At 43.0% G+C, this 22,979-nt stretch overlaps 1 protein-coding gene, 1 non-coding gene and 1 pseudogene across 2 annotated transcripts in view; 2 read left to right on the top strand and 1 right to left on the bottom strand.

Moving 5' to 3' along the window:
- Positions 1-21,422, top strand: part of LOC124718655 (zinc finger protein 1) — a 215,363-nt gene extending 193,941 nt beyond the window's left edge. Inside the window, exons 7-15 of the mRNA XM_047244283.1 lie at positions 1,446-1,595; positions 3,004-3,385; positions 4,887-5,029; positions 5,111-5,205; positions 7,479-7,893; positions 9,578-9,713; positions 11,078-11,457; positions 13,772-13,979; positions 19,362-21,422. Coding sequence (XP_047100239.1) covers positions 1,446-1,595; positions 3,004-3,385; positions 4,887-5,029; positions 5,111-5,205; positions 7,479-7,893; positions 9,578-9,713; positions 11,078-11,457; positions 13,772-13,979; positions 19,362-19,555 — 2,103 coding nt within the window. The 3' untranslated portion in view covers positions 19,556-21,422. The remainder of the gene's footprint in view (positions 1-1,445; positions 1,596-3,003; positions 3,386-4,886; positions 5,030-5,110; positions 5,206-7,478; positions 7,894-9,577; positions 9,714-11,077; positions 11,458-13,771; positions 13,980-19,361) is intronic.
- LOC124719254 lies at positions 5,847-5,964 on the top strand (annotated as a pseudogene).
- On the bottom strand, positions 11,738-11,812 carry Trnat-ugu. The gene has a single exon. It is a non-coding gene; the product is annotated as a tRNA-Thr (tRNA).
- Positions 21,423-22,979: the final 1,557 nt, after the last annotated feature.

Genomic DNA, 22,979 nt, shown 5'->3' on the forward strand with positions numbered 1-22,979 from the left:
ACCATAGCCCATTAACGCCAAATTTTGCCGTACTGACCTAATGGATACGTTCGTCGTACATTCTACATTGATTTCTGCGATTATTTCATGCAGTGCTGGTTGTCTGTTAGCACTGACAACTCTATGCAAACGCTGTTGCTCTCTGCCGTTAAGTGAAGGTCTTCAGCCACTGCATTGTCCATGGTGAGAGATAGTGCCTGAAATTTGGAATTCTTGGCACACGCTTCACACAGTGGATCTTGGAATATTGAACTGCCTAACGCTTCTGAAATGTAATGCCCCTTGTGTCTAGCTCCAGCTACCATTCTGCATTCAAAGTTCTGCCAATGCATTGCCCTTTTATGCCTTGTGTGCATGATACTACCTCCATCTGTCTATGTACATCTTGCTATTCACGACTTTTGTCACCTTCGGCTCTTTTGGCTTTGTTGACGCTGTTTTGGATCTGTTCCGTTGCATGTAGAGGACTGACATCATGATGAACCATAAGGAAGTGAGGAATGATGCAGATACATCGTTCCTCATTGACTATCGTAGCAAACTCACTGTGTGTTACACAGTGTTAAGTGGAGATATTGTACCACCTTGTTTCAAACTAAGCTACGTGTTTGTTCCAGTTTATCGAGTACTCGAGTATTATGCCCAGATTGTTCTTCTGGTGATGAAGAAAAAGGTACCCGTTTGCAACTTAGTACCAGAGTGGGGGCCGGAAGGGTGGGGGTAGAAGTGATTATAAGTGTAATAAGCGCCATATTGTTCTTGGGTTTTAGATGCATTGATTTTCCAACATAAATTTTGTAGCCACTGTGCTAAAGAAGGAAGAAAGTCAGTGTTGATGTAGAGGATGGTAGCTCTCAGTTCATGCATCTTGCACTTATGTATAAATGTGGTTGTCAGCATGTAAGTGAAAGATACTGTGCCAGAACAGTTGAGACATCATTACTAAAGAAAAAAAGAGAGAGAGAGAGAGAGAGAGAGAGATGGCTAATGGCCCTAGCACTAACCCATTCAGTCTCTCCATTGGGGCCTGTGTATACCCTCACTGTGGTGTACACAGATGTGCAAATACAGATAGTGTAGAGCATGTTTGAGACAAACAATATTTCACACATACATGGTGTCTGATGTGATATTACATGCAGTGGCAGCCTTAACGCTTGCCACAAAAGCACCTGCATATTGTTGAAATGGATGATGTTTAAGTGATAGTGTGGGATAAAATAGTTTATCACATTATTATAATAAGAGATATGTAATGGGCAATGTACTGATCCTTGTGGAACGGGTAACTCGTCACCGCTCTATTGATCTTTGTTGTTCTAGACATTGTACTCTGTTCACTGCTTGGTTTGTGGTGTGGATGTGTGTGTCAAAATGCTGATGACTCAGAAATCTTGTACAAAATACACGGTGTTCTTGATTGCTGACACCTGTTCCTCTTGCAGGCCGCAGCAGCGGCGGCAGCAGCAGCAGCTGCAGCGGCGCAGGTGCAATATAAGCTGCAGCAGCCCGCGGCGGGCTTCGGCCACCTGTTCCAGCAGCTACCAGCCCCCTACCTCCAGCACCAGCTGCAACAGCAGCTGCATCACTTCCAGGTCAGTAGTCACTCCACACTACACTGTTGCTGAGGGCCTCTGTGATGGGGCTCTTCCTGTGTTCTCTTAATGCTTTTCATACTGTGTTGACCACAAAATATTACTGCGGAAATTGGACCATTATGGGGTAAGGGGAGTAGCTTACAATTGGTTCGCCTCTTACTTTAAGAACAGAAAGCAGAAGGTAATTCTCCGCAAAATTGAGAGTGGTAGTGATGTTCAGTCCCAATGGGACACTGTTAAGTGGGGCGTTCCCCAAGGGTTGGTGCTGGGGCCACTGCTGTTTCTTATTTATATAAATGATATACCTTCTAGTATTACAGGTGATTCAAAAATATTTCTGTTTGCTGATGACACCAGCTTGGTAGTGAAGGATCTTGTGTGTAATATTGAAACAGTATTAATGTAGTTCATGAAATAAGTTTGTGGCTTGTGGAAAATAATTTGATGCTAAGTCACAGTAAGACTCAGTTTTTATAGTTTCTAACTCACAATTCAACAAGAACCGATATTTTGATCAGACAGAATGGGCATATTATAAGCGAGACGGAACAGTTCAAGTTCCTAGGCATTCGGATAGAAAGTAAGCTGTTGTGGAAAGCCCATGTTGAGGATCTTGTTCAGAAACTAAATGCTGCTTTATTTACCATTAGAACAGTATCTGAAATAAGTGACAGTTCAACACGAAAAGTAGCCTACGCTTATGTCATATGGTATCATTTTTTGGGGTAATTCTTCTGATTCAAAAAGGGTATTTTTGGCTCAAAAACGGGCTGTTAGAGCTATATGTGGTGTAAGTTCGAGAACCTCTTGTCGACCCCTATTCAATAGTCTGGGAATTCTGACATTGCCCTCACAGTATATATTTTCTTTAATGTCGTTTGTTGTTAGCAATATTAGCCTGTTAACAGCTTTCACCCAGTTAATGCTAGGCAGAAATCAAATCTGCATGTGGAATGCACTTCCTTGACTCTTGTGCAGAAAGGAATGCAGTATTCTGCTGCATCCATTTTTCAATAAGCTACCACAAGAACTCAAAAATCTTAGCAGTAGCCCAAGCACTTTTAAGTCTAAACTGAAGAGTTTCCTCATGGCTCACTCCTTCTATTCTGTCGAGGAGCTCCTGGAAGAGCTAAAAAATTAAGCAAATTCCAGTGTTACATTGTTAATTGTCTTTATTTAAACTTACGAATTGTCCCCTGAATACGTTTCTTGTATTTCATTTTATCTGTTTCTACTATCGTGTTATAATTTCATGTATTGACTCGTTCCATGACCATGGAGACTTCTCCTTAATTTGGTCCCACGGAACAATAAGTAAATAAATAAATAAATAAAAATAATCAATCTCCATGATGGTCTACAGTAGCGATGTGGGTATCTAATCAGTCTTCTTCTCTGACTGTAGGCGTGTAAAGTGGAGGCTCTGCCTGCACCATCACAGCACCACCAGCAGCACCACGAGCACAGAGAGCACCAGGAGGATCAGACGGCATCTGGGGCAGAGGACGACCGCGAGACCCAACGTCCGGTGGTGAAACAGGAGCGCCTGGATGAAGACCAGGACCGAGGGTCAGAGCGCGACCACGACCCCGAGGACAGGGAGCGCCAGTCACCGGAGGGTACCCCGCGACCGGAGTCGGCAGCCGCATCGGCGCCAGTTATCAAGCAGGAGCGTATGGACCACGAGGAAGAGGAAGAGGACCGCGGCTGCTGCGAGGATGTTGACATGGAGCAGACCAGGCCCAGTAGTGGCCACCAAAGCCCAGGCTCACCACACGCTGATCAAGGTCTGTATGCAATGCTTATAGCCCATCCATGCACTTTTATATTTTTCTGTATTCTGGGTTATCCAGTACATCTACATCTACATCCACATCCATACTGCGCAAGCTACCTGACGGTGTGTGGCGGAGGGTATTTTGAGTACCTCTATCGGTTCTCCCTTCTATTCGTGGAAAGAAAGATTGTCGGTATGCTTCTGTGTGGGCTCTAATATCTCTGATTTTATCCTCGTGGTCTCTCTTCGAGATATATGTATGAGGGAGCAATATACTGCTTGACTCCTCAGTGGAGGTATGTTTTCGAAACTTCGACAAAACCCCTCACCGAGCTACTGAGCATCTCTCCTGTAGAGTCTTCCACAGGAGTTTATCTATAATCTCCGTAACGCTTTGGCGATTACTAAACGATCCTGTAACGAAGTGCGCTGATCTCTGTTGGATCTTCTCTATCTCTTCTATCAACCCTGTCTGGTACGGATCCCACACCGGTGAGCAATATTCAAGCAGTGGGCGAACAAGTGTACTGTAACCTACTTCCTTTGTTTTCGGATTGCATTTCCTTAGGATTCTTCCAATGAATCTCAATCTGGCATCTGCTTTACCGACAATCAAATTTGTATCAGAAGAATGCTGAAGATTAGATGGGTAGATCATATGACTAATGAGGACGTATTGAATAGGATTCAGGAGGAGAGAAGTTTGTGGCACAACTTGACTAGAAGAAGGGATCAGTTGGTAGGACATGTTCTGAGGCATCGAGGGATCGACAATTTAGCATTGAAGGGAAGCGTGGAGGGTAAAAATCGTAGAGGGAGACCAAGAGATGAATACACTAAACAGATTCAGAAGGATGTAGGTTGCAGTAGGCACTGGGAGATGAAGAAGCTTGCACAGGATAGAGTAGCATGGAGAGCTGCATCAAACCAGTCTCAGGACTGAAGACCACAACAACAACAACATGATCATTCCATTTTAAATCAGTCCTAATGCCTACTCCCAGCTAATTTATGGAATTAACTGCTTCCAGTTGCTGACCTGCTATATTGTAGCTAAATGATGAAGGATCTTTCTTTCTGTGTATTCGCAGCACATTACACTTGTCTACATTGAGATTCAATTGCCATTCCCTGCACGATGCGTCAATTCGTTGCATATCCTCCTGCATTTCAGTACAATTTTCCATTGTTACAACCTCTTGATATCTACAGCATCATCTGCAAAAAGCCTCAGTGAACTTCTGATGTCATCCACGAGGTCATTTATGTATATTGTGAATAGCAGTGGTCCTACGACACTCCTCTGCAGCACACCTGAAATCACTCTTACTTCGAGAGACTTCTGTCCATTGAGAATAACATGCTGCGTTCTGTTATCTAGGAACTCTTCACTCCAATCCAACAATTGGCATTCCTTTTATTTGTGTGTGAATATATATGTGTGTGTGTGTGTGTGGGAGTGTGTGTGTGTACTGCTGGCAACCAGCTTATCCAGTGACAATGCCCCACAGCCAAGGAGGGTGTGGAGCGCCTGCTGGAGTTGGTGGGGTCCACGGTGAGCCGCCGTCTGGTGGAGGCCGGTGCCCAGCAGCTCTCCGGGTCCCCGGCCACCCCCGCTGGAAGCAGCTACTGCTCCTCCTCATCCGCCTCCAGTGTCGCCAGCGCCTCGTCGCCACTCACACTCATCCACCCATCCAACAACAATAACAGCATCACAACCAATAACAACAACAACAACAACAACAACAACAACAACACCCTCGAGGACCTGCAATGCCGCTTCTGCCACAAGAGGCTCACATCTGCCGTTGACCTGGATCAGCATGAAAGGTGAGCTCCATTTCTGATTTTCTCAGCCTGCAGACAAAGAAGACCCATGACCCCTCTGCTCCTCGCATACTGGATAAATTTCCGCTCAGCTGCCTTTTACTTCAGGCACTGACAGGTGTGAATATGACTGGACTGTCAGATTTATAAGCCATGTTAAGTTATGTTATGTTACATTATGTTAACTGGGGACCTAGATACGACAGAGAGGCTCCGTCCCCGCCACAGCCGTAGTGGTCCACAACCCAACGATGACTATCACAGTCCACTTGACCCCTCCACCACCCGACACTGAACCCAGAGTTGTTGTGCAGTTCGGCCGCCAGTGGAACCCCCGGGGAATGTCTCATAACCAGACGAGTGTAACCCCTATGTTTGCGTGGTAGAGTAATGGTGGTGTGTGTGTACATGGAGAACGTGTTTGCGCAGCAATCGCGGACATAGTGTAGCTGAGGCAGAATAAGGGGAAACAGCCTGCATTCGCCGAGACAGATGGAAAAACCACCTAAAAACCATCCACAGACTGGCTGGCTACTGGACCTCGACACAAATCCGCCAGGCGGATTCGTGTCGGGGGCCGGCGCTATTTCCCGCCCGGAAAGCCGTGCGTTAGTTCGTGAATAAATTCAAGTTACATTACAGCAGGCAACGGCCTTGCCACAGTGGATACACCGGTTCCCGTTAGATCACCGAAGTTAAGCGCTGTCGGGCGTGGTCGGCACTTGGATGGGTGACCATCCGGGCCGCCATGTGCTGTTGCCATTTTTCGGGGTGCACTCAGCATCGTGATGCTAATTGAGTAGCTACTCGACCGAATAGTAGCGGCTTCGGTCAAAAATACCATTATAATGACCGGGAGAGCGGTGTGCTGACCCCACGCCCCTCCTATCCACATACTCCTCTGAGGATGACACGGCGGTCGGACGGTCCCGGTAGGCCACTCGTAGTCTGGAGACGGAGTGCTTTTTATGTAAAATATTCGTGTTACATTACTCATTTCATGAGAACAGAAATAAGGTGGTTTAGACGCAAAGAGTGGAATGTGCACTCTTGTTTCTCCTATGCTGAATACATGAATGGAATAGTAAGTAAAATTACTACTACTGCTTTCTCCCTTGCTCAGTATGTGAATGGAATAGGCTGCAAATTACCAGGACTACTGCAGTATTCAGTATTGCTACACTTGTCATGATAGGCAGGTGCGTAGTCAGTTGTCAGTTTATGGTACGATTTGGGCCATGCACTGTGGTGAACACTGCAATACGCTGTTGTGTTTTGAACTTGGTAACTGAAGGAAAATGTGTATCACAGTGGGCACATGTATATGTGACAGATGCTGCACATGAAAACAATTGTGTATTTTACACCAAAAAACCTTGTTTAACTTCCAGTGTTAATCGTGATTTGAAGATGGTCATTTGACTGAGACTGTTTGTCTCAGAACTGCAGAAACTCCTTAACAAATCTGTATTTGCAATTCGAGTGTTAGCAGACATAGGTGACATAAAAATGAAAAAGCTTGCATACTTTGCCTACTTTCATTCCATAATGTCATATGGTATAATATTTTGGGGTAACTCTTCATCTCAAACAAAAGTTTTCAGAGTCCAAAAGCATGTAATATGTATTATTTGTGGAGTAAATTCACAGACGTCCTGTAGAAACCTCTTCAAAGAACTGGGTATACTAACTACTGCCTCTCAGCCTTTTTCCAACAAACAGCTCAGTTCATACATACAATACCAGGAACAAAAAGATCTGCTCAAGGACTTAAAAGCACTTACTTTAGTTCAAAAAGGAGTCCACTACTCAGGAACACTCATCTTCAATAATTTGCCAGCAAACATAAAAAAAATTAGTTACAAATAAAGATCAGCTTAAAAGGAACCTGAAAGACTTACTAATGGCCAACTCCTTCTACTCCATTGACAAAGTTTTTAATAGAAACAAATGATGTTTTGTATAGACTTATACTATTAGTATTGTTATTTCAGCTTTAAAAATTTATGTATTGTATATACTCATTCTATTAGTATTGTTATTTCAGCTTAAAAAAATATTGACATGTTCCGCATCCATGAAGATCTCCTCAGCACGGATCTATGGACCGAAAAACTAATCTAACCTAATCTAATAAATGCAAGTTACATTTCACCAGCATTTGTTGGTTTCCTTCTCTAAGTGTGTTGAAGCTGTGCGACAAAGACAGTTCATACTGTTCTACTTTTAGTGTTAAGAGAGTGTATTGGGGATGACATTAAGTCTGTGTTTGTCAGGTTCCTGTGCTGTGGCGGCGGAGGGTCCTCGTCATCCTCCGCAGCCAGTGGCAGCGGGAGTGAGGGCCTAGCGGCCAAGTTGGAAGATGCGGTCACCGCCAAGACGGAGGAAATGTCCATCAACGGTGGCAGCGACGAGGCGAGTGACGACGACGAGGGAGGCGGCGGGGGCGGAGGGGGTGGCACCGCGGGATCCACCTCCGGCCTCCCCGGTGCGTCTGCCGGGAACCACGGCTCTGGCAGTGTTGGCCTGGGCGGCGGCATGGGTCGGACGGGCAAGGTCCGCGTGAGGTCGCTCATCGCCGACGAGCAGCTGGCTGTGCTCAAGGGCTGCTACGCCGCCAACCCTCGGCCCAAGAAGGACGAGCTGGCGCGCATCGCCGACCGCATCGGATTCCCCGTACGTGTGGTGCAGGTCAGTGGGCAATGGCTCCACCCAAGCACTCCTCAAGTCTTTTTCTTCATACTGGTACTGTGTTCTCTTTACTCTCTTCTCTGGTGTTTGTCCATTTCGGACACTGAATTATTATTATCCACCCTCACCTGCCTGCTGTTGTCTCTTTTCATCAATTACTTCACACAATTTAATAGTCTTTCTTATTCCCCATTCATTGCTCTGTGTACTTAATTTTCAAGTGTTCCCATGCTGTTCTTGCTACTTTTGGATACTTTCACTGTACAACTAATTTCTGATAAGTTTCTCATTATGTAGCTCTTCCATATTCTCCTTCCCTTCTCCACATATTCTATTACTTGTACTGTACTCACATTGCCCTTACTTTTTTTTTGTGTTTGTCTTACTTGTCCCATACAACACCTCTTTTTCATTAATGTTTTGTAACTTGCTCCATTTCCTTCCACTCGACTAGCTATCACCTTTCATTCCCCTCTTCTATTCAGCTGTAGATCACTCGCCTGAGTCTTTTGCTTTTTTCCCCCTATTATTTTACATTCCTCCTGTAATTACTGCTACCTTCTTCTCTTGAACCTCACACTTTGTCTCTTTCTTCCCCTCCTCTGTCACTTGTTCTCCCTCTTCTGTAACTACCCTCCTGCTCTGCTTTCTACTTTTACACAACCTGTTCCTCTGTTTCTTCTTTTTCTTCCTCACCTCCCCCTCTTCTGTCTCCCCCTCCTCCTCTTCCTCCTACTACTCCAACTCTATCTCTTCATCTTTCTTCCTTCTTATCTACTGTTAGTAGTGCTATTTCTACTTCTTCTCTTATCCATATTCAGCTACCTAATTCTTCCTTTTATGCTGTATATTGTCCTTCAATGCCTTTTTTAAATCATTATTTCAGTAATTGTTCCTTATCTGTCACAAATATTATTTCTTAATCGCCTTCTTTGTTAAACAGTATCCAATTTTTCCCTATCATTCTCATTCATGTTTTAGTCCAGTAATTGTTGCTAGATCTGCTTCTTTCTACATTTGATTCACTTTTTTTTAAAGATCTGTAGGTATTTTTTTCACACAACAAGTAAGGATTCAGATTACTTTTTCTGTCTCTCAGCTAAGAGTACCATAACTGATACTTCTACTTCTTCCTTCTTCTTCTTTATCCATAAGCAAATGTTACACCTTGATTGTTGTACCCTTTTGTACATATGTATAACTTGCCATCTCTGTGTGACAAACTGAAGTCACCATTTATGATTTTATGAAGTTTGTTGAATGTCTCATACATTCCTGATTAATAACTTACACTAGATTTGTACTGAATAGAATAGATGTTAACATAACCATTTAGCATTGCAAATTCAATTAGGCTCTATGATGTACTCGAATTTTATTTTCTGTTGGTTTTTTAATATATTTCACCTACCCCTCATGTCCACCTCACCATTCACCCACTTCTTCCTTTACACTGTACGTACTTGTTATGTAAGTCTTTCTCACATCAGATTTTGCTGTATGCTGTCATCAACAAATTGTTCATTACCAACCATTTTCAGCTACCATATTCCCATTTTACATACTAATCTTTCCTCTTGTGGTACAGGAAACGTTTCGATTTGTAGGACTGTTTAGCCCCATATGTTTGTGTGTAAGTTCTGCAGCCAGGACATATGTAGCAGTGTGTCTGGGTGTTCTGCAGGTGTGGTTCCAGAACACACGAGCACGCGACCGCAGGGAAGGACGGCTAGTGCATGTGCCGTACCAAGCACCGCCCCCACTGGCCCCTCCACCTTCGGGGCTGCCGTCGCCGCCCCCGCTCTATGACCTTACTGCCTGTGAGCAACCCCTTGACCTGTCTACCAAGCCTGCTTGCAGGAAACTGGAGCCTGTTAAAGCTGAATGGTAAGTGAAGCTCAAACAAGTGGAATTCGTAGTAACAATATTTACTTGTCTTTCTATTTACCAGTTAATATTTATGCATGTGATGATGTTTAGAAGTTTTTTGTGAGGCCATACAGAGAACATTGAGCGAATTGTGAATTCTATTGGAATGTTTACACTTTAATCTCGGTTCATGATTGTTTCTGTGGATTTAAATATTTTTTGTTTCCCTGCCATCATATTGTCTATTCACTGATTTATTTAATTGAACTACATCATTTGTAGTTGACAAGATAGTTCACTAACACAATCAGTGTTTGTTTACTTAGTTTGCTGCTATAAGCAGGTACACTTCTTCGATTATTTGTTTGTCGTTATTGCATTGCACATCTCATTGGATAAGATTTCCAAGTTATACTCTAGAACAGAGGTTCCCAACAAAATTTTCTCGAGGACCCCCCCCTCATCGAGCATGATTGGTACCTTGTCATATCACAGTATCAAGTACCTAAAAAAGCAAGCCAAATTAAGAGTCTTTTTATACGTTTTGTATGTGTCAGTTGGCTCTAGGAAGATGCTAGACACAGACGTTAGTGTTCGCTAAAGATCTGCTCATGTAGGAAGAGCCCAAAACAAAAAAAATCTGTTATCATACGAAATATATTCAATATATTTTTTATTCTAATAGCATCTTTCGGACGTCTCTGGCATAGCTCGCGGACCCCAGGGGGTCTGCGGACCACCTGTTGGGATCCACTGCTCTAAAACATTTGTTGGCATGTGAGAATATTTGTAAGGGCATGGAAACCTTTACGAATTTTACCCTAAAAAAATACATAGATACGAGAAAGACTCAAGATACCTTGGTGACCACCATCATGTGCTGCTGATCACTTCAAACACACACATCCGCGCAACCTCAACAGGCACCCCTGCACAACCACTAAAGTGCACAGTGGGGGAGCAAAGGTCAGCACACAAACCAGTAATTGGCAGATATTTTAATTTGTACGTCTATACATTTCATAGTCAGTTTCAGGAAGATTGTGTGACAGATATATGCCTATACAAAGTGTTTCAGAATTCCTATTACAAGTCGATCTTTAAACTTATTTCACACTTAAACAGTACATTTCTGGACATGGTTTCTCATCATAATTTTATCTACTAAGTCCCCCCTATGGCCACTAGAAGCCTGTAACAGGTATAGAGAAACACCCATGTTGTACAGTAGGGCAGCTGTGGTGCAGCAAATGTGTACACACATTATATTTTTTGTGATGACTGAAAGACTGCAGAATACACAGCCACCTTTCAGCACATTCACATGTGGACTCGGCTCACAGGTCCGACTACTCCTGCGGCGGTGACGAGGCGGCGATGAATCTGAGTGTGGGCAAGGCGTCCCCCGCAGCGTCGGCGACGCCCAGCCCGCACCGTAGCACTGCCCTCGACGCAGGGCAGTCTCCGCCCCCGGCACCCGCTTCTGGCCCGGTCGCCACCCCCACCTTCCCCTTCGGCGGGGACGGCGGCAGCCGGCTGGCCCGCATCCTGACGCAGCCCCGCGACTTGTTTGCACTGGCGGCCCTGGATCGGCTGCCCTACGGAGGACCCGAGTCCCCGGCACCCTTCAGCCGCTATCACGAGAACGGTGGTGACTCCTCCAGTCCGCATTCCGACAAGCGCCCGTGGAAGCAGGTGAGCACTTCTAGGCACAGCCCACACTCGTATAATTTCCAGATGTCACACTTTCCAGTAAAATGAAGGTTGCCAATTTTTTCCATGTTATTTCTACAGCTTTTATCTTTATTTAAATTGCACGTGCCGCATATCCTTTCAGTTACTCACTGTCACTGTGATGGACCCCAACCTAACAACTAATTTGACAGTTCTTCAGATGGTTCATTGGTATGAAGGAGAGATCAAATGATAATTAAATGGACACCCTAGCTGTAAACAGGCTTATGTTGAAAATGTGTGCCCCGACTGGGACTCGAACCCAGGATCTCCTGCTTACATGGCAGACGCTCTATCCATCTGAGCCACCGAGGGCACAGAGAAATCGGTGTAGGTCTAATCCCACCCCTATGTAAAGTTCCCTTCTTTCCTGCCAAATACCAGATGAGTTAATGAAGTGGCAGAGGGGGGACCCCAATTGGGAATATTTTTTTTTTGGGGGGGGGGGGGTGTCATTTTGCAAAGATCAGGTGGAGTAAATGTCACGTGTCTTAGTACTGTATGGTCCAACAAACTTCATTGGGGACATGTTGAAAATGTGTGCCCTGACCGGGAATCTCCTGCTTACATGGCAGATGCTTTATCCATCTGAGCCACCGATGGCACTGAGGATAGTGTGCCTGCAGGGACTTATCCCTTGTGTGCTCGCCGTGAGACCCACATTCCCAACATGTCCACACCAGTACATTCAAAGGGTGCCTAATAGATGTTTGCCCATCATATTACTCGTGGCAGATAAATCTACCAAGTCCCATATGAGGTCGGGCATAGTGTGTGCATTCGCACAATAAGGTCAATGGCCGGGAAGCCATATTTTAACTATATATGACGGTAGTATCTGTTCCCGAGAGAACAGTTACCGTTGATGACCATGCAGCTTTGCTGGAATGAAATGATAATTAAATGGACACCCTAGCTGCAAACAGTCATTGATATACTTCATTGGGGACCTGTTGAAAATGTGTGCCCCGACCGGGACTCAAACCCAGGATCTCCTGTTTACATGGCAGACGCTCTATCCACTTGAGCCACCGAGGGCACAGAGAAATCGGTGTAGGTCTAATCCCACCCCTATGTAAAGTTCCCTTCTTTCCTGCCAAATACCAGATGAGTTAATGAAGTGGCAGAGGGGGACCCCAATTGGGAATATTTTATTGGGGTGGGGGGGGGGTGTCATTTTGCATAGATCAGGTGGAGTAAATGTCATGTGTCTTAGTACTGTATGGTCCAACAAACTACAATAGTGTACTGGCTAACATCACAGGTCTTGCTACTGTAGGAGCCTCACAAAAAATTCCACAATGGTAGAAGTCGGTAACGGGGAAAAAACTTGCTAATTCTTAAAATTGCTAGCTGTTGGTAACTGGAACTACTCTATTAACAATCCGTTTTCTTTGTCCTGTACAGGACGACTAGTCTCCACCAAAATCTAACGTGACTAAAATGCAGGCACAGAGTGAGAGAGAGGCAAGGTATGGTTATATCAGTTCAGTTTCCAAACGAGTGGAGATTACCTAAGACTACATACCATTGACCCAGCCACCTGCTGGAGCAAGGAGACACCATTAGAGCTATATCTGGTTAGCACGTATGCCTGGAAGGGATGGAGGGGGGGGGGGGGGGGGGGGAAGACATGACAAAGCAGCCACATTACAATTGAGCAACAGCTGCTCCTCATTAGGCTCAATCTTATGGATTTTAATTGCTGGATGAATGACTAGTGTCATCCAAGTGCAACTCTGAGCACAGTTACTCCTGTACCTGGAGTATGGCATAATTTATATGTATAAATTTAGATCATAAAATTTCATTGAATCTAAATTATTACCATGTCAAACTTTGACTTAAGAATGAATAAAGACATACAGACACACACACATCCTCTCTCTCTCTCTCTCTCTCTCTCTCTCTCTCTCTCTCTCTCTCTCTCTCTCTCTCTCTCCCTCCCCCCCCTCTCCCCACCCCCTTCCCTTCCTCTCTCTGCTTCAGTTATATGATAACTACCTATTGGACTAGGTCGAGATAACCATAGCTCCTACTATCCATCCACTCGACCAGGGTGAGGTAATATCACTTCTTACCACTGTAGACTTCAGCCAGCCACGATGGTATGCTGTCCATCCACTGGACCAGGCTGAGCATACATTATGTCTCACTACTTAAAAATCCAGCCGCCTAGAGTGTTACACTGTCCATCTGTTCCAACAGTATTAAGAGATTTCACACACTTCCTAGTCATCCTGCACCTGACCTCAATCCCCTTCTCCTGCCACAGGGTTACGGGGATGGCGAAGACACGACGGACGATGCGGAGGACTCGGGTGGCGACCCAGCTCTGGGCACTTCGCCCTCCAAGAGGCACCGCCTGCTGGCCGCCCTCGGTGGCACTGACCGAGAGGCCGAGGGCCAGTTCGTGTGCGACCAGTGCGACAAGGCATTCGGCAAGCAGAGCTCGCTGGCGAGACACAAGTACGAGCATTCCGGTGAGTCGGGAACCGGTACGTCCAACAGCCAACAGCTCGCTCTTTCCTATGTACTGTAGCTAGCTGTAGCTGTAGTTGTAGCTGTAGGTGTAGGTTGTAGCTGTAGGTGGGCAGCATGATAAGTCCCACTTGGCTTAGAGTACATGTCACACACGGATGGGCAGTAGAGGCTAAAAAATAACCAGACTGATATTTTAAAAGGCTAACAGCGCAGGTCTCGAGGTCAATTGCTACACTGCCGTCATCTCCCCTCTCCATTCCCACTAACCATTCACCTGCTGACCCCTCACTCAGGCTGCTGCTTTTGTTTTGAGTGAAACTTGGAAAGCTCGCCATAGAGGGCCATTCTTTACTGAAAAAAAGGCTACGACGATGAGTGTCTTTCACACACTCGAGCCTTTGAGTGGTTTAAGTGGTTCAAAGAGAAACGAGAAGAGAGTGAAGACAAGTCGTGTTTAGGGGACCCTCAGTGTCAACAACAGTGGAAAAAATTGCAAAATGCTTCTGTAACCTGAAACTTCTTCAGTTGAGCATGTGTATGGTTGCTGATATTGTAAGAATTTAGAAAGAAACAATTACATCTAAAAACAAAGATGATGTGACTTACCAAATGAAAGTGCTGGAAGGTCGATAGACACACAAACATACACACAAAATTCAAGCTTTTGCAACCAACGGTTGCTTCATCAGGAAAGAGGGAAGGAGAGGGAAAGATGAAAGGATGTGGGTTTTAAGGAAGAGGGTAAGGAGTCATTCCAATCCCGGGAGTGGAAAGACTTACCTTAGGGGGGAAAAAAGGACAGGTATACACTCGCACACACACCCATATCCAACCACACATACACAGACACAAGCAGACATTTGTAAAGGCAAAGAGTTTCGGTAGAGATGTCAGTTGAGGTAGAAGTACAGAGGCAAAGATCTTAGCCTCTCCCTTAAAACCCACATCCTTTTGTCTCTCCCTCTCCTTCCCTCCTTCCCTCTTTCCTGATGAAGCAACCGTTTGTTGTGAAAGCTTGAATTTTGTGTGTATGTTTGTGTTTGTTTGTGTGTCTATTGACCTGCCAGCACTTTCATTCAGTAAGTCACATCATCTTTGTTTTTAGATATATATTTCCCACGTGGAATGTTTCCCTCTATTATATCCATATTGTTAGAAAGAAACAATTAGACAGATATTACATGAGTGTTTTCACATGAGGAGTCACTTTTCGCTAATTGTGGGCACCCAGTGGTGGAGCACTCACCCTACTGTCCAGATCTCGCTCTGTGTGACAATTTTCTCTTACCAAAAGTGAAATTTGCACTGAAACAAACAAGACGTGAGACAGTTGAAGTAAAGGTGATAGATGTCATGAACGTGGTTTCAAAAGATAACTCCCGACACTGTGGATAATTCTCACAGAGTGGTGGAAGTATCGTGGACAGGAATAATTTGATGGGGATAATATGAAAATAAGGAAGTAGTAAAAATAAAGAATGTTATATCCCAAATCTAGGTATTTTTTAGCTAGACCTCATATCATTGGAAAAATAGGTCGTTGATCACTTAGCATTCCACAGTTGCTAGAAATTGATCAGATCTTAGCATATGGACTGTCAAGACTGTAATTCCATCTATCTATGAGGCAATTTTATTTTTACAGTGTCAAAGGCCATTTATTGCACCCAAGGCACCACAGCTCCTCATTTCGCTGTTTGTCATCCTCGTAGCTCTTTCTTCCCACAGGAACTTTTCTTCCCCACATCCATCTCTTCCTTAGTCTGTCACGTTTTTCTCATCACATTTCAAAATAATGTGTGGCAGCCCCAGCAACCCCATCAAATGACCATATTATCATAATAAATGCTTCTCCTCTACATCATCACACATGGCCTTTTTCCCACATCCTCACTCTTTTTTCAATTCCTGTCATTTTAATTTTATCCTGTTAAGTCATGCCACAGTGTCATCTCCAAACAGTCTGGTTTCTGGTGAGCTTAATTTGTTATTCAGAACATGTATTACTGGTCCAAATCTGACAGTACACTTAACAAATGACTTGAACATATAGGTCTTTGCCTCTGCAGCACACACATGGGCATTACACAGTCATTCGTCATGCACTCCATATTGAATGGAAAGGGAAGAGACTCTATAGGTACAGTTAGATGTATCCTGTGCCATACACTTTGCTGGTTTGTTGAATGTAACTGTAGCTGTAGATGTAGATTTAGATGTAGGTGACATTACAAACAAAACACGACTGTACTCTGTTTGTAATGGTTTCTGAAATGTAGCAATGGAAAATTATCAGGAATTGGACTAGTGCACATTATACTAAATTAAATGACTGCGGTTCTTTAGTGTTATTGCAAATTCCTCCACATAAATAGTATTAAATTGTTGTAAACAGGTGCCGTGTTGCTAATAACAGCTGCTGTCTGCACTTTTCTCTACAAACTGTGGTTAGGAACTCAATTTCTGATTACAAGAGCCAAACATGAGCTGATAATATAAACTGATGATATAACTCATTTATATCCTGCACAATACCCGTTACTCACAGTTTCAAACAATTGTGTCTTGAAGACCATGGAGAATAGAGCATAAACTTATGCTCATGATTTCGCTACAGAATATCAAATATTAATGTACGTAGACATCTCTACTCCAAACAAAACAACAACAACAACAACAACAACGATGATGATGGTGATGATGATAATGTCAATGACAACAAAAATAACAATAATATCTTAGCTTGTATGTACTTAGTTCTGCAACGAGTAACTTAAAGTTTCCTACGGACATACTGAAGCTACACAGTTTTTTCGTAGCACAGTTCTTAGCATAAGACACACACATTAATTTAAAATTTACTGTCAGTTACACTGTTAACTTCAACAACTAACAAAATCATCAAGAACATCAAAGCAAAATCCTCAGCAAATGATAGATGCACAGTTGCTAGTATGTTGTTGCACTGTTAACAGTTTCCAGGGATTTTTTTCCAATCTTTTGTGACATTCTGTTTATTAAATATTTTCTGCAAACTCTAGCTAACACCAAATCACTGTACTCTTCACACATCACTGATTTGTGTTAAAAGCTACTTCAATTTCACGGATCTATTTTTGCATCAATATTTCAGCAGATAACGATTACACTATTTCCAATACAGCAAAAGTTCCAGCATGTTTGCACACTATCACCTGCCGAGAATTCAGTTACTATATCATCAACAATTCCTAATTGTTTGAAGCTAATATGTTTGCTGAGTATTACTGTTTATGTATAGTGTTCTAAAATGATACAGAAAACCTTGTAGAGAGAACCTAGCTGAGTACAGAAACCTATGTCCAGGCTCATAATCCAGCGTACTTCAGAGCTTAAAACAATTAGAGATGATGGTTGTCACTATTTCATCCAAACTAACTTGCCACCACCTTGTCCAAATTATTGTTTTGTTCCTAGTTCATGACATTTATCATTATCTATGTCCAAAATCTCAAAGTGACATTATCAACATTGTCATACTTCTGACCGTCAAACTATCCCCAAAGCTAACATTGTGAACACATTTGTCTGATGAATCCACTCTGTATGCGAGCAGTAGTTTCCTGCTCCCTACTGTCACCGAGCGAGGTGGCGCAGTGGTTATCACAATGGACTCGCATTCGGAAGAACGTTGGTTCAATCCTGTGTTCAGCCATCCTGATTTGGGTTTTCCATGATTTCCCTAAATCGCTCCAGGCAAATGCCGGGATGGTTCCCTTGAAAAGGCACGGCTGACTTCCTTCCCTGCCCTTCCCTAATTCGATGAGACCGATGACCTCACTGTTTGGTCTCTGCCCCCAAACAACCCGACCCTATTGTCGAGCCTTACCATTCTACCTCTCACCTTCCCAACTGCTTCCTCTCACAGTTTTGTAATTCAGTTGTGCCATTGTGTGACGTTGAAAGTTCTGAAGTTAAATAGCATTGCAGTGCTTGTTTCATGTAATATTTTTTCATTTGACAAAACTGCCTTGAAGTAGCTCATTAGAAGCAGCTCATTAGAACCATTGTATGGACATTTGTTCCAATCCTGAACTGTGCAGTGGCTCTGGAGTAGTGCTGGCCCCAGGGTAGAATTGCACCCAGGGGTAGCACTTTGGTCCCAGGGTAGCACTACATCATTGCTACAAAAAGTGTGTGCTTACAGTCTATCCAATGACATATGCAGTTGGATAGAAAGTTTTCTAACAGACAGGGAGCAGTATGTCATCCTGAATAGGGTAACTTCAACAGTAACGAGAGTAACTTCAGGTGTGCCCCAGGGCAGCGTAATAGGTCCTCTGCTTTTTACGATTTACATAAACGATCTGGTTGATAGTATTGACAGCGGCCTTAGACTGTTTGTGGATGATGCTGTCTACAGGAAAGTAGTATCACATGAAAGTTGTGAACAAATCGATGAGGATTTGCAGAAAATAAATGCGTGGTGTAATGACTGGCAGTTATCTCTCAATATTAGTAAGTGTAACCTACTGCGTATAACAAGGCGAAAATCCCCATTAATGTGTGAGTACAAAATAAATGATCGGTCTTTGGAGGTGGTAACATCAGTCAAGTATCTGGGCGTGACTATCCGAAATGATCTCAAATGGAATGATCAGATTACACAAGTAACGGGTAAGGCGAACTCTAGATTGCGGTTTATTGGTAGAATCCTGAGGCGATGCAGTCCTTCAACAAAGGAAATAGCTTACAATACGTTAGTTCGTCCAGTATTAGATGTTCGTCTGTATGGGACCCTTACCAGTTGAGTCTGATTCAAGAGACTGAGAAGGTCCAAAGAAGAGTGGCAAGATTCGTGACTGGTACACTTAGCCATCACGAGAGCATTACAAATCTCATAGAAAGTTTGAAGTGGGACGCATTTGCAGATAGACGACGCGCTAAACAGAAGGGGCTGCTCACTAAATTCCAAAATCCAATCTTCGCCGAGGATGTAGAGCATATATTATTATCAACTTTCAAATCACGTAATGATCATCATCCAAAGATAAGGGAAATAAGAGCCCATACTGAGGCATTCAGACAGTCATTTTTCCCTCGTGTGATCCGTGAGCGGAACAGAGGGGGGGGTGGGGGGGGTAATATGACTTTGGCGCAAATTGTGCCCTCCACCACACACTGCTTGGTGGCTAGCGGAGTATAGATGTAGATGTAGTTGTAGATTTTGATGCATCTTGTATATTAGATGAACTGAGTGTTTGTAGTCATTTTTATAGTTCTTGCCTTTTCATTATTGACCTATATTAGCATATAGCAGCTTTTAAAGTAGTGTAGTCGAGCATGTGAACGTGTGGCCGTGCCACGTGCTACAACTGCAGCCTCCGTTTGCCTGTCCACAGGTCAGCGGCCTCACAAGTGTGACGTCTGCACCAAGGCATTTAAGCACAAGCACCACCTCACAGAGCACAAGCGCCTGCACTCTGGAGAGAAGCCCTTCCAGTGCTCCAAGTGCCTCAAGCGTTTCTCGCACTCCGGATCCTACAGCCAGCACATGAACCACCGCTACTCCTACTGCAAACCCTACAGAGAGTAGCTGCCGGACGTCGGCCCCCTCGGCCACCGTCCCGGCCCCGGCTACTCTCGCTGTGGACTGTACGGGGTGTAGCCTCCTGCAGCCGATGCGCGAACTGCCGCTACTACCGCCTCGAGTCCTACGGAGAGCGGCCGACCGACTCGGTCGACCGACGTCCCGGTGCCTGCTACTCCCACGTGGCTCGGGCTCCCGTGCCACTACCGCTGCCAGTCCTGCGGAGAGTACATGACGGCCACTGTCGCACTGGTCGCAGTCGTCACTTGCTGCCACCTCGGAGACGGTCCGCCACCCTGGCCGCGCACGGTGCTGGGAGCAAATTAATACTTCCGCATGTGTCGGCTACTGTCATTACGGCAACATCTCACAAAACTCTGAACTGAATTGATTATTTCAGCTACACCACTCTGTGGCTCTTCCACAGTACCCAGCACCTCTCACTACGAGCTTCACAGAGACTGGATATCGGGTGCTATGCTAACCGTCACTGTGCAGTGGCATATTTTTCAGCTGGTACCGGTTGGAGCACACCACTTGTACCTTCTTGTGTATGGAGCAAAACTACACCGAGATAGATCCTGTATTGTATAATTTGCAGTACGCAAAAGTGCTTGAAAGTCAGTATTGCACAGTTCCCTAGCTAAGATGTACTCTTTTGAGCAGTTCAGTTGTCGTAGCTAACCTTGCCAGTTTGACAAGCTGTGGTTCAAAATACATTTAAATCAACTGGTGTTGTGCTTCTTTGCCTTACAGTATCCACTCAATACAGGTGTATTTTTCTCCTGCCGCTGTGTGAAGTGTCAACATTTCTCCTTTGACCGATCATTTTTGCCACACTCTTCGAGCGGTATCACTCCAATTTTTCCCTCTTAGCTTGGCATGAGGACGTATTATTTCAGAAACTTTAATCCTTGCTAAATTTCACCATTATAATATCACAGATGCTGTTCTTGAAAGTCATTTCACCTAATTAAATACCACCTCAGCTGATATTTACTGTAATTGCAATTACTGATCATTTGTGATAATGGAGTTAAACTACTCAATCTAGCGTACCACTAGAACATCACATTTTTGGTAGTTATTAGCCACAACATCTTTGAAACAAATACCTTGTATGCCTCTTAATTAGGTCAACTCGTAACATGTTCCAAAGCTTATCCAGTGGCAGGTGTTGAAATACATACTTAGCATATAGTACTTTGTTTGTGACCTTTGTATTGTCATTCAATTCTATGGCTTTTTATAGCTTTTGCCTAAACTCTCATATTCAGTTTTCCCGATCCAGGATACAGCTAAGACCATTTGACCTTAGTGATGGGTGTAATCTGGCAAAAATTTCCATTGATGAACAATGGCTATTTTGGAGTGCTAAGACATGCAAAAGCCATTGCACTTCCAATTTTCAAATTCACTGACATGGTTCTGAATTAACCCTGCTCTTGAAAGATCACAATGGTTTCTAAAATTACATACGGACAGTAATTTGTATTTGATAGATCACATTCTAACAAGATAAAACTGTAAAGAACTTCACTGTGGCCCTGAGAGAGACTTTTAAGAAAGTATCTTTGCTTCTAAAAAGAAAACAAGAAAAATATGATCCAGACTTAAATTGTTGAAACATTAATTGGGCTTTATTAATCCCTTTCCTCTATTTGTCAGACAGCTCTAGTAGTTAAAATTGCTTATTTGGAAAAATCAATCTTAATTCACAGTAATCTCTTTCTGCTTCTCTGTATATAACCTTGAGCACTTGTTATGTAATGAATGAGGAAGTAAGTTCCTCTTAGCAACATACAGCACCAACATCATATAGTTTGTGTCCTACCAGAACATATAATACTGGTAATATTGTACCTACTACCTATGTCACATCTGGATTCAAGTATCTGCTTTTATTCCTCAAACTTTTTATGGTATAACACCCTTTACTTGTTGCAGCTTGACAAGATATATTTAGCACAATAATATTTTACCCTATCTTATAGTACTTTTTAAATTTTGACTCTTGAGCATAGATATCACAATTCTCCACTTTATTCTTCATATTAATGTACATTTAAGAAGGATTATTATTGTTCTGTCCATTGATTCTTCATTCCTTAAAGTAACTAAAATATAATAAACTAATTTTGATGTTTGTACTATATAAAATTGTTCATCACACAGTGAGTTCCAATTTATAGAAATATGGCTTCATCCGATGCATCATAATTTTGTAGTTAATAAAATGGATAAAGTGTTCATCTTGTGAGGAAAATGAGTAACAAAATGCAACACGCAGAAAAAATAATATGCCACGTATACCCACCTGATTATACACCACGGGAAAACTTAGTTTAGAACTAATGTCATCTTTTTCCCAACATGTTTGGAAAATGTGTACTTTCAAATTTGTCTGAATGAAAGTAAAACATAGATATTAGCAGTATTTGATGGAGAAGAAGACTTCATATGTAAATGTCACTTAAATGTAGACTGCTTTAGCAGAGCTGACAGATCCAAATTAAAATCCACAGCTGTTACAGCTAGCTTCTTGAACAATAAATACAGTTCGTTCATTGTGCAAAGAAAAGATCAGATACGGGGAGTAAGAACTGGTCAAAGCACTGGCACAACAGATAAAATAGTATAGGAAGCACATTGGAAGGAATTGTGGTGTAGATCAGCCAAAGTTTAACAGCAAAATTATATACAGCTCTCACTATTAGGGTCTCCACTTGGATTGTTCAGTTTCTTTCCATGCCAACACCAGTACCTTGAAACAGTAGAGATAGAGAGAGCCTTTCCTGCAAATAGTTACCTCATGCCAGTCATATACATGATGTTCTCCAATCCCCAACTGCATTTCAGTTGTCTTACATAAATTTCTTTCTTCTTCTGCATTATCTCTGTGTCATTGTCAAATAGTCCTCTTTCTTACATTTTAGTTTTCACACAAATACATTACTTTTATTTACACCTTTCTTTCTATCTATTTTTATATCATTCTTTCTATTCCTTTATATCTTTCTACCTGTTTCATATATCATCTTAGCGTTCTTTCTATCTACTGTATAATTTTTCTTTCTTCTTTCCTTTCTAACTTTTTTCTTTCTTCTTTCCTTTCTAACTTTTTTCTTCTTTTCTATCCTTTCTACCTACCTTCTTTCCTTTCCTTCAGTCCTTTTGGCAATTTTTTTTTTTCAGTATTACTTTCTGAATTTGGAGACATTACTTCATTTTTCTCCTCATGTGTAATCTATATTTCCATTTAGAACTATTATTTATACAGAGCTTGGTGTTTATCATTGACTTACACACCACAGGAATCTCATTATTACAGCTGTGGACCTCAATTATTTTTACTTCATAGATTTCTCGGGAGTGTTGTGTGTCTCATCATACAAGGGTAGGGATGATTTTTCCGTCACATCTTTCCCCA

This window comes from Schistocerca piceifrons, chromosome 10 (assembly GCF_021461385.2).
Source record: "Schistocerca piceifrons isolate TAMUIC-IGC-003096 chromosome 10, iqSchPice1.1, whole genome shotgun sequence".
Taxonomy (NCBI): Eukaryota; Metazoa; Arthropoda; class Insecta; order Orthoptera; family Acrididae; genus Schistocerca; species Schistocerca piceifrons.